General features: G+C 41.5%; 1 protein-coding gene across 5 annotated transcripts in view; it reads right to left on the bottom strand.

Moving 5' to 3' along the window:
• nek6 (NIMA-related kinase 6) overlaps positions 1-12,913 on the bottom strand; it is an 86,990-nt gene that overhangs the window by 13,987 nt on the left and 60,090 nt on the right. For all 5 annotated transcript variants that reach the window (XM_071351262.1, XM_071351266.1, XM_071351264.1 and 2 more), the window contains exons 7-8: positions 8,522-8,629; positions 1,870-1,964 (exon numbers count right to left, since the gene is read on the bottom strand). In XM_071351262.1, the coding sequence (XP_071207363.1) occupies positions 1,870-1,964; positions 8,522-8,629 (203 nt within the window). The remainder of the gene's footprint in view (positions 1-1,869; positions 1,965-8,521; positions 8,630-12,913) is intronic.

The following is a 12,913-nucleotide window of genomic DNA, read 5'->3' as shown; positions in this document are numbered from 1 at the left end:
CAGTAAGGCCATTATACTGCCAATGTTTGTCTATGGAGATTGCATGGCTGTGTGCTCAATTTTATACAGCTGTCAGCAACGGGTGTGGCTGAAATAGCCGAATCCACACATTTGAAGGGGTGTCTACCTACTTTTGTATATATGGTTTATATTACTGTTTTATTTTTCATAAATTTTCGAATTGTCTTCCGCTTTGACATTACTTTGGCAGAAGCTAATGGGGATACATAATAAATACAAAATACAAATACTTAGAGAATTCTGTGTAGGTCATTTACAAAAAATGACACATTTTTATTTTAATCCCACCTTGTAACACAACAAAAACAATACTTTCTGAAGGCACTGTAATGTTTCCGCCATCGTTTCCTACGACCTAAAAGAGCTTCTGGACATCAAAACACTGTAATGTTTCCGCCATCGTTTCCTACGACCTAAAAGAGCTTCTGGACATCAAAACACTGTAATGTTTCCGCCATCGTTTCCTACGACCTAAAAGAGCTTCTGGACATCAAAACACTGTAATGTTTCCGCCATCGTTTCCTACGACCTAAAAGAGCTTCTGGACATCAAAACACTGTAATGTTTCCGCCATCGTTTCCTACGACCTAAAAGAGCTTCTGGACATCAAAACACTGTAATGTTTCCGCCATCGTTTCCTACGACCTAAAAGAGCTTCTGGACATCAAAACACTGTAATGTTTCCGCCATCGTTTCCTACGACCTAAAAGAGCTTCTGGACATCAAAACACTGTAATGTTTCCGCCATCGTTTCCTACGACCTAAAAGAGCTTCTGGACATCAAAACGGTGTAATGTTTCCGCCATCGTTTCCTACGACCTAAAAGAGCTTCTGGACATCAAAACACTGTAATGTTTCCGCCATCATTTCCTACGACCTAAAAGAGCTTCTGGACATCAAAACAGTGATCACTAACCTCAATTTGGATGAGAATTTCTACTTCAATGAATCGGAAGTGAAAGACATACTGCTCATCTCGGACCAGTTCCAAATCCGTGACACTCGGAAGAGGAAGAGACAGCGTTATAGAGGCCGGCGTGCGGGATACCTGACGGGACTACGTCGGCGAGTGGATAAACTGCCTCCACCATCCGTTCTATTGGCGAACGTGCAATCCCTGGAGAATAACCTGGATGAGCTCCATTCGAGACTATCCTATCAACGTGATCTGAAAAACTATAATATCCTATGTTTCATGAGTCGTGGATGAACAAGGACATGGAAAATAGAAATCTAGCTGGGATTTCGGGAAACCCGCAGGACAGAACGGCGACGTCAGGTCAGGGGTGTGTCTCTGTTAACAGCTGGTGCGCAATCGCTAATATTAAGGATGTTTTCTATTTTCAAATGTAACCTTTATTTAACTAGGCAAGTCAGTTAAGAACAAATTCTTATTGACAATGACGGCCTACACCAGTCAAAAAAGGGGGTATAATTTCCATTGAATTGTATTGGGAATAGTAATCAGTGTTTCAACTACAATAACATAGGCCTCTCCATCTAGATATGTTTCTCCCAGCCAAGCAGGATTTGGTTTAATTGATTGTTTGAGTGTCCGCAGCCCTACTGTGTTTCAGCAGATGCGTAAATGTTTCCTGGAGAGCTAGTGGGTATGCAGGAGTGTGATCTAGCCGAGCACTAACTCTCACCTGTTAAGCAGCAGGTAGCCTAGCGGTTAAGAGCGTTGGACTATTAATCGAAAGATCGCTGGTTCAGACCCCCGAGCCGAATAGGTGAAAAATCTGTTGATGTGCCCTTGATCAAGGAACTTAATGCTAATATCTCCAGTAAGTTGCTCTGGATAAGAGTGTTTCCTAAATGACTCAAATGAAAAAGCAGTAAACCTACCTCATAGAGAAGGCATCCCAGGGACCAGATGTCTGACTTGAAGTTGTAGCCACCCTCGTGGATCCTCTCTGGAGACATGTAGTACGGTGTCCCAACTGAGACAAAAAGGTCTGGTTTTAGACAACTGCTTTTTAACAATAAATCGTACATTTGAAATTGAGACAAGCACATGGGGCTTGAGCAATCATTAATACATAGCTTTACTGATGACTACAGCAACACTTTGAAATTCCAATTGATTTGCGAATGGAAAGTGGATAGTGACAATACAAAATACACTTAAAAGGTTGAGTAAACATGAATTCTGTCCACAAATGTACCTACATTTATTTTATATGTCAATCGTTTATGATTAGTGAATGCCATAATGTAGTTATTTAGTTAGATATGTTTCTCTATTAGCTAAAATCTTGTTTTTTCAAAGCCATTTTAGCTGTCGTGCTAGCTGTTCGGTCCAAACAGATTCACAAATCATGGGACTTTGTCGCTCAATGCATATGTTGACTTCCTCCGAGGAACATGTTGCTAGGCACCCCCCTGAACTTGTCGGGGCAGGCCTGTTCCCTCCGTGGCTAAAGCCAGTGTGAGAAATGTGCTAACAAACCTTTGTGCTATGAAACCAAATAAATACTGCACTATGACCCACAAAACGTATTTGCTAGATTCATGAGTGCTGTTAGCCAAAACAAGGAAAGTGAACTTCAAAACGTGGAATTTGCAGCTGTTGTTGGTAAGTAATGAATCTGCTAGCTTCTGACATGACTTACTGCATATTTTTTATACCCAAAATCATTTAGCCAACTTTTGTTGAATAGGGCCCCAAGACCAGCAGCTAATAATGGAAAGAGAATCAAATACCAATATATAAAACACCTCACTAGCGACAATACACTGATGCTTTTGTTTGGGTGACAAGTCCATCCACAAAACCAACATGCATCATATGTTAGTTTGTTTGACAATCATTCCATCTCCAGCCCAAACCCCCTAAAACCCGGCCCATCTTTCCATCTCTACCTAAAGGGGGGAAAGCAGACACTGAATATATTTGCATATGCAAACACATGCGTAGGTCAGCAACCTTAATAAAGGATGACACTGTGAGCAGTTGCCAAGGAGACCGGAGAGGGTTTGTTAAAAAGGTGCTGTTCTCTGAGGTTAGTTTTAGTTTTGAGTTTTATTTATTTGCACCAAAGAAAGCAAGTGATAGACAACAATACAGATAAATAAAAAACAATGTGCAGGTGTGGTTGGAAGCCCAAGGGCTGATATGAAAACCACACCACAAAAAAAAGTACAAGAATAAAAAAGGTTTGTTAAAACAGATAACAAAATATACTAATTATAAATGTATGAATGAATTGATCAGTAATATATTTGTTTTGTTTAAATGTGTGAGTGTGTGAGAGTTAGGCTATATGGAGAAGATTACTGAGCAGTTTGGTTCATCAGACTCCCAGTGCAGATGGAGCCAGGTAATTAGAGGAGGTGGCTAGTCTTGCAAATGTATTTTGCAGGATGAGTAATTTGTGTAGGTAGAAGGCATATGTACTGGCCCAGAAAATTTTCCAGTAAATGAGACATGGGTAAATTAAGTTATAGAATAGAGTTTTAAGAAGCAAGACTGATGAACTAAAACACTAATCTTTCTGATGATACTAGGCAGGTTTCCCAGTGGGGGCGGCAGGTAGCCTAGTGGTTAGAGCGTTGGGCCAGAAAAACGAAAGGTTGCTAGATCAAATCCCTGAGCTGACAAGGTAAAAATGTGTCTTTCTACCCCTGAACAAGGCAATTAACCCACTGTTCCTTGGCTGTCATTGTAAATAAGAATTTGTTCTTAACTGACTTGCCTAGTTAAATAAAGGTAAAATACTAACAGATTTCATCACTTTGCTGCAGACAAATTGAATATAATCTTTCCAGTATAACTTTTCATCAATTAAAACTCAGTGGAATCTAGTAATTGTGAATTGTTCCATTTCATTCCCATCAATTGAGATTCTGGGTCTTTTTTAAATATTTTTTTAAACTATATTTCTTATTCTTACTAGTGAATATAAAAATTCACGATTGCTCAGTTTGGCCGGGCGGCCAGCTCTAGGAAGACTTGGTGGTTCCAAACTTCTTCCATTTAAGACTGATGGAGGCCACTGTGTTCTTGGGGACCTTCAATGCTGCAGAATTTTTTGGTACCCTTCCCCATATCTGTGCCTCGACACAATCCTGTCACTGAGCTCTACGGAGAATTCCTTCAACCTCATGATTTAGTTTTTGCTCTGACATGCACTGTCAACTGTGGGACCTTATATAGACAGGTGTGTGCCTTTCCAAATCATGTCCAAGTATGAGAATATTTTGAAGATAAATACACAACGCAGAGGATGAGAGTACTAGAATTAATGGTCAATAGGGAATTGTCAATGTAAATAGGAGTTGGGTTTTGGTTCAACATCTGTTTAGAATCTGTGGAATGTCACTCCTGAACTCAGAGCTACGTGTGCCACGTTTTCATTTTTCATTGAGTCGAGAGCAGGATACTTGTTATTTGGCCATTGGACAAGTTGTACTGCAAGGACTTCTGATTGGTCAACCCCAGGCTAGGGTGGGGGGTAATAAATGGCATACTGTTCCTTTGTCCAGTGGAGAAAAGCTGAGGAGAGGGAAGACTAAACATCTGAACATCTACCTCCCAGCATAACATCTTGATTTGTTCTTCTCAAACCTATTTTTCTCCCAGTGATTTGCTTTGGAGTTTGTGTTATTGAAGAATAACATAAATTGCTAACACTTGGTGCCGTGACCCGGATGAATTGGTCTGAACAACAACAATAAGAAAACTTATCAACTGTGTGTTGATCCAGAGGAAAGAGAGGATGCTGTGCACAACCCACTTTGGGGAGTCAACTCTTAATCTCCTGATTGATGGCAGAATTGCTGGGTGAGTCGAGACCAATATCATTTTAAAAGAACCAAATCAGGTTAAAATAGTGCATGCAATGAGTGATATGTATCTGTGATGTATAAGTGTTCAAGTACTTTGTTTTCTTACAGAGTTTAGTCCTTTGGCACTCTATTAAAAGGGTTGAAGCCTCTAATTTTGTGAAATCTTCTTGTTGTATAGAAGTAGGTTGCTAGTTGAGAGGCAATTGTTTTGGGGTGAAATCTTCTTGTTGCATAGAAGTGAGTTGTTAGTTGAGTAGCAATTTTTACACGTATGGTTAATGTAAACCTTCAACAAACTTTTTGAAGTGAACATGCGTTTTTATTGGTAGCCAAGCTCTACAGAGACAATTTGTGTTCTAGAAGAGGTTTGAGTCCTCAAAAGGGGTTATATATATACACAGTTGAAGTCGGAAGTTTATATACACCTTAGCCAAATACATTTAAACTCAGTTTTTCCCAATTCCTGACATTTAATCCTAGTAAAAATTCCCTATCTTAGGTCAGTTAGGATCACCACTTTATTTTAAGAATGTGAAATGTCAGAATAATAGTAGAGAATGATTTCAGCTTTTATTTCTTTCATCACATTCCCAGTGGGCAGAAGTGTACATGCACTCAATTAGTATTTGGTAGCATTGCCTTTAAATTGTTTAACTTGGGTCAAACGTTTCAGGTAGCAATTCCACAAGCTTCCCACAATAAGTTGGGTGAATTTTGGCCCATTCTTCCTGACAGAGCTGGTGTAACTGAGTCAGGTTTGTAAGGCCTCCTTGCTCGCACACGCTTTTTCAGTTCTGCCCACAAATGTTCTATAGGATTGAGGTCAGGGCTTTGTGATGGCCACTCCAATACCTTGACCTTGTTGTGCTTAAGCCATTTTGCCACAACTTTGGAAGTATGCTTGGGGTCATTGTCCATTTGGAAGACCCATTTGCGACAAAGCTTTAACTTCCTGACTGATGTCTTGAGATGTTGTTTCAATATATCCACATAATTGTCCTACCTCATGATGTCATCTATTTTGTGAAGTGCACCAGTCCCTCCTGCAGCAAAGCACCCCCACAACATGATGCTGCCACCCCCATGCTTCACGGTTGGGATGGTGTCCTTTGGCTTGCAAGTCTCCCCCTTTTTCCTCCAAACATAACGATGGTCATTATGGCCAAACAGTTCTATTTTTGTTTTATCAGACCAGAGGACATTTCTCCAAAAAGTACGATCTTTGTCCCCATGTGCAGTTGCAAACCGGAGTCTGGCTTTTTTATGGCGGTTTTGGAGCTGTGACTTCTTCCTTGTTGAGTGGCCTTTCAGGTTATGTCGATATAGAACTTGTTTTACTGTGGATGTAGATCATTTTGTACCTGTTTCCTCCAGCATCTTCACAGGGTCCTTTGCTGTTGTTCTAGGATTGATTTGCACTTTTCGCACCAAAGTACGTTCATCTCTAGGAGACAGAATGCGTCTCCTTCCTGAGCGGTATGACGGCTGCGTGGTCCCATGGTGTTTATACTTGCGTACTATTGTTTGTACAGATGAACGTGGTACCTTCAGGTGTTTGGAAATTGCTCCCAAGGATGAACCAGACTTATTTTTTTCTGACGTCTTGGCTGATTTCTTTTGATTTTCCCATGATGTTAAGCAAAGAGGCACTGAGTTTGAAGGTAGGCCTTGAAATACATCCACAGGTACACCCCCAATTGACTCACATGCTGTCAATTAGCCTATCAGAAGCTTCTAAAGCCATGACATAATTTTCTGGAATATACCAAGCTGTTTAAAGGCACAGTCAGCTTAGTGTATGTAAACCTTTCACCCATGGAATTGTGATACAGATAATTATAAGTTAAATAATCTGTCTGTAAACAATTGTTGGAAAAATTACTTGTGTAATGAACAAAGTAGATGTCCTAACCGACTTGCCAAAACTATAGTTTGTTAACAAGAAATTTGTGGAGTGGTTGAAAAACGAGTTTTAATGACTCCAACCTAAGTGTATGTAAACTTCCGACTTCAACTGTACCCTATGGCTGACAATTAAAATGCATTACAGCACTCTATAGGAAAAATTACAATATGATCTTCATGTAATAGATTGTCATGTATTGTATATTGGAACCTAAGGCAAGAGATGTCTTGGGTTGAAACCTAAGTGTATGTAAACTTCCAACTTCAACTGTAGATGAGGAGATACAGATAAAATATTCAAAAAGTCAGATGTCAGTGAGTGGTTCTCACTTTTAAATAAGTTTGTTGTAATCACCCAATAGAAAACACATTTTATTTTAATTATTAATGAAATCCAAAGTTGATGCAAGGATATCCATGAATCTACCAATGTTAGAATCGGGTGGCCAATAGATGCATGTAATTACCACTTTTTACTTCCAAAAAATTAACAGGAGGGAATTTCTATGAAAAGAGATTCAACATCAATGTTATCAGATGTAAGTGCGAGGTCCTCTCTTACAAAGAATTTAAAACATTTATGAACAAAAATGGCCCCTCCTCCCACTCTTGAGGTTGTACAGTGGTGAACACCATTATTAGGAGACAAGTCATAAAGCATGGTTGTCTCTTCAGTCAACCATGTTTCTGAAAGGGCAACAATGGAATGATTCAGAGAAGACGGATAATGAACAAGGTGTTCATGATTTTTAGGAAGACTGCGAATGTTCAAATGAAAGGTAGAAAATAAGCTTGTCTTGGAATTAGATCAATTGCTATACAGGTTGTTAAATTGCTTAACATTATAGTAATCACAAGTGATAGACTCATCTCTGGTAAATCTCAGGAAATTTGAATCTGGATCAACACAATGATTATATTTATTGTTTATATTTACTCTTTATTAATATCTAATGGGTTAAAGACCATGTTATCAGGGTTGATATGTTGTCAGGGTATGTTATGTTGTCAGGGTATGTTATGTTGTCAGGGTATGTTATGTTATCAGGTTCAGTATGATATCAGGGTATGATATCAGGGTATGATGTCAGGGTTGATATGTTATCAGGGTATGTTATAAGGGGTTGATATGTTATCAGGATTGATATCCTGACCAACTAAGAGAGATACACAGTTGGAATCATCCAGAGAGTGGAACAGAAACATAGAGGTGCAAGCCTCACATGTCCAATACAACCATACATTTGTGTTAGTTTTATATATAGGGGTGCACTTCCTATGGAATGCACACATAGACCACAGGACATCTTAATTGGGGAGAACGGGCTCGTGGTAATGACTGTATAGGAGTCAGTGAAATGGTATCAAATACATCAAACACATGGTTTCCAGGTGTTTGATGTCATTCCATTTGCTCTGTTCTGACCATTATTATGAGCTGTTCTCCCCTCAGCAGCCTCCACTGATTGACACAGTCCACATAACACCACTGAAGAGTGTTTATGGTCATGAGGTTATGTGAAATACATGAACAACGTAGAGTAAATATGTGTGTGTGTGCGTTTGTGTGCCAAATCAGTTGACTATAGCGCAGTCACTTGCCATAGGCCCACGACTGTTAGAGGAGTCGTGTGTGTGTCCTTTCCGTACAGTGTGTAGATGTTTACTGAATTCAAATGCCTGTCTCAGGCATTTTTTTGTGTTTTTCAATGAGATACCGTGTGTGTTTTTTTGCGTTTGTGTGTACTTTCCTGTGTGTGTTCCTGTGTATGATTGTTTCTGTTTCTGTGTGTGTGTGTGTTACCTAGGGAGTGTGCGGCGGTAGTCTTGGAGCTGAAGAAGCGTCCCAGTCCCAGGTCTCCCAGCTTCACCTCTCCTGTAGCAGTGATGAACACGTTGGCTGGCTTGATGTCTGTCTCAAAGAAAGAGAAAACGGTTCATGTTATTTATCAAGGTAGCTGTGGCTGTTAACAATACTGGGTTTATATATGTAGGACATCTAAGTTCTCTGCATTGGCATGGTAGTTTTAGGAGCATTTCAAATGATCAAATTCAATCAATGTCCTAGGTCAGTGTTTCTCAACCTCAGGTCTGTGCACTGGCAGTTGACTTTGGTATAGTCGGCTATGGCAACACTTTTCCCTTGATGGTGTGTGGGGCACTGTAGTGTGTGGGGCACTGTGGTGTGTGTAGGGTACTGTGGTGTGTGGGGCACTGTGGTGTGTGTAGGGTACTGTGGTGTGTGGAGCACTGTGGGGCACAGTGGTGTGTGGGGCACTGTGGTGTGTGGGGCACTGTAGTGTGGGGCACAGTGGTGTGTGGGGCACTGTAGTGTGTGTGTGGGGCACTGTGGTATGTGTAGGGCACTGTGGTGTGTGTAGGGCACTGTGGTGTGTGGGGCTCTGTGGTGTGTGGGGCTCTGTGGTGTGTAGGACACTGATGTATGTAGAAAATGTTTTTTAGTTAACTTTCCTTTCATTTCACTTTTTGGTTAACTGTCCCTTTTACTGCAGGCACCTCTGAGCCATAGAAATGTGTAAATATCGCAACATATCAGTCCTCTATGTCAAATCAAATCAAGTTTATTTTATATAGCCCTTCGTACATCAGCTAATATCTCGAAGTGCTGTACAGAAACCCAGCCTAAAACCCCAAACAGCAAGCAATGCAGGTGTAGAAGCACGGCGCTGCCCATACTAATACAGGCTTTTGGGCACTAGAGTCCTCTTTGCATCTCTACGCTATGAGCACACCTCCAACCAATTTCCCTTGTTAAATACCTGAGCTATGTCTTTTAGTTCAGGGTCAAACAACCCATGCAGTTGTGGAAAAGAAATCTGGACCCAAACAAATCAGCCGGGCTAGACAATCTGGACCCTCTCTTTCTAAAATTATCCGCCGAAATTGTTGCAACCCCTATTACTAGCCTGTTCAATCTCTCTTTCGTATCGTCTGGGATCCCCAAAGATTGGAAAGCTGCCGTGGTCATCCCCTTCTTCAAAGGGGGAGACACTCTAGACCCAAACTGCTACAGACCTATATCTATCCTACCCTGCCTTTCTAAGGTCTTCGAAAGCCAATCTGACAAACAGATCACCAACCATTTCGAATCCCACCGTACCTTCTCCGCTATGCAATCTGGTTTCCGAGCTGGTCATGGGTGCACCTCAGCAACGCTCAAGGTCCTAAACGATATCATAACCGCCATCGATAAGAGACAATACTGTGCAGCTGTATTCATCGACCTGGCCAAGGCTTTCGACTCTGTCAATCACCACATTCTTATCGGCAGACTCAACAGCCTTGGTTTCTCAAATGACTGCCTTGCCTTGTTCACCAACTACTTCTCAGACAGAGTTCAGTGTGTCAAATCGGAGGGCCTGCTGTCCGGACCTCTGGCAGTCTCTATGGGGGTGCCACAGGGTTCAATCCTCGGGCCGACTCTTTTCTCTGTATACATCAATGATGTTGCTCTTTCTGCTGGTGATTCTCTGACCCACCTCTACACAGACGACACCATTCTGTATACTTCTGGCCCTTCTTTAGACACTGTGTTAACTAACCTCCAGATGAGCTTCAATGCCATACAACTCTCCTTCCTTTGCTAGGTAAAGCCCCGCCTTATCTCAGCTTACTGGTCACCATAGCAGCACCCACCCGTAGCACGCGCTCCAGCAGGTATATTTCACTGGTCACCCCCAAAGCCAATTCCTCATTTGGCCGCCTTTCCTTCCAGTTCTTTGCTGTCAGTGACTGGAACGGACTGCAAAAATCACTGAAGCTGGAGACTCATATCTCCCTCACAAGCTTTAAGCACCAGCTGTCAGAGCAGCTTACAGATCACTGCACCTGTAAATAGCTCATCTGTAAATAGCCCATCCAACTACCTCATCCCCATACTGTTATTTATTTGATTTATTTTGCTCCTTTTCACCCCAGTATCTCTACTTGCACACTCATCTTCTGCACATCTATCACTCCAGTGTTTAATTGCTATATTGTAATTATTTTGCCACTATGACCTATTTATTGCCTTACCTCCCTTGTCCTACCTCATTTGCACACATTGTATATAGACTTTTTCTATTGTATTATTGACTGTATGTTTGTTTATTCCATGTGTAACTCTGTGTTGTTGTATGTGTCACACTGCTTTTCTTTATCTTGGCCAGGTCACTGTTGTAAATGAGAACTTGTTCTCAACTGGCCTACCTGGTTAAATAAAGGTGAAATAAATAAAAAGAAAAAAAGAACTCGCCCGCATTTATCCTTTTATTCCTGTTATCTGTGACTCCCCAAAGCCAACACTCCCTTTGGCCGCCTTTCCTTCCAGTTCTCTGCTGCCAATGACTGGAATGAATTGCAAAAATCACTGAAGCTGGAGACTTATATCTCCCTCTCTAACTTTAAGCATCAGCTGTCAGAGCAGCTTACCGATCACTGTACCTGTACACAGCCAATCTGTAAATAGCACACCCAACTACCTCATCCCCATATTGTTATTTATCATCTTACCCTTTTGCACCTCAGTATCTCTACTTGCACATCTATCACTCCAGTGTTAATGCTAAATTGTAATTATTTCGCCTCTATGGCCTATTTGTCTTACCTCCCTACTTTTACATTTGCACACACTGTACATAGTTTTTTTTATACTGTGTTATTGACTGTACGTTTGTTTATGTGTAACTCTGTTGTTGTTTTTGTCGCACTGCTTTGCTTTATCTTGGCCAGGTCGCAGTTGTAAATGAGAACTTGTTCTCAACTGGCCTACCTGGTTAAATAAAGGTGAAATAAAAATTAAAACTCACAACCAATGATGTATATAAAACCTGGATTGCTGATGCTATGTATTGGCCAATGAAAGGCTTTGAAGCCACCGGTCGGCCATATTGACACTCCCCAATACAGTCGTGGCCAAAAGTTTTGAGAATGACACAAATATTAATTTCCACAAAGTTTGCTGCTTCGATGTCTTTAGATATTTTTGTCAGATGTTACTATGGAATAGTAACATCATTTCATAAGTGTCCAAGTCTTTTATTGACAAATACATGAAGTTGATGCAAAGAGTCAATATTTGCAGTGTTGACCCTTCTTTTTCAAGACCTCTGCAATCCACCCTGGCATGCTGTCAATTAACTTCTGGGCTACATCCTGACTGACGGCAGCCCATTCTTGTATAATCAATGCTTGGAGTTTGTCAGAATTTGTGGGTTTTTGTTTGTCCACCTGCCTCTTGAGGATTGACCACAAGTTCTCAATGGGATTAAGGTCTGGGGAGTTTCCTGGCCAGGGAACCACAATATCGATGTTTTGTTCCCCGAACCACTTAGTTATCACTTTTGCCTTATGGCAAGGTGCTCCATCATGCTGGAAAAGGCATTGTTTGTCACCAAACTGTTCCTGGATGGTTGGGAGAAGTTGCTCTCGGAGGATGTGTTGGTACCATCCTTTATTCATGGCTGTGTTCTTAGGCAAAATTGTGAGTGAGCCCACTCCCTTGGCTGAGAAGCAACCCCACACATGAATGTTCTCAGGATGCTTTACTGTTGGCATGACACAGGACTGATGGTAGCGCTCACCTTGTCTTCTCCAGACAAGCTTTTTTCCGGATGCCCCGGAAAGAGGAAAGGGGATTCATCAGAGAAAATGACTTTACCCCAGTCCTCAGCAGTCCAATCCCTGTACCTTTTGCAGAATATCAGTCTGTCCCTGATGTTTTTCCTGGAGAGAAGTGGCTTCTTTCCTGCCCTTCTTGACACCAGGTCATCCTCCAAAAGTCGTCGCCTCACTGTGCGTGCAGATGCACTCACACCTGCCTACTGCCATTCCTGAGCAAGCTCTGGACTGGTGGTGCCCCAATCCCGCAGCTGATTCAACTTTAGGAGACGGTCCTGGTGCTTGCTAGACTTTCTTGGGCGCCCTGAAGACTTCAACAATTGAACCGCTCTCCTTGAAGTTCTTGATGATCCGATAAATGGTTGATTTAGGTGCAATCTTACTGGCAGCAATATCCTTGCCTGTGAAGCCCTTTTTGTGCAAAGCAATGATGACGGCACGTGTTTCCTTCCAGGTAACCATGGTTGACAGAGGAAGAACAATTATTCCAAGCACCACCCTCCTTTTGAAGCTTCCAGTCTGTTATTCGAACTCAATCAGCATGACAGTGATCTCCAGCCTTGTCCTCGTCAAC

Source organism: Salvelinus alpinus, chromosome 18, assembly GCF_045679555.1.
Source record: "Salvelinus alpinus chromosome 18, SLU_Salpinus.1, whole genome shotgun sequence".
NCBI lineage: Eukaryota > Metazoa > Chordata > Actinopteri > Salmoniformes > Salmonidae > Salvelinus > Salvelinus alpinus.
Note: the sequence above shows the minus strand (reverse complement) of the source record. Positions and strands in the feature narration are given on the sequence as shown.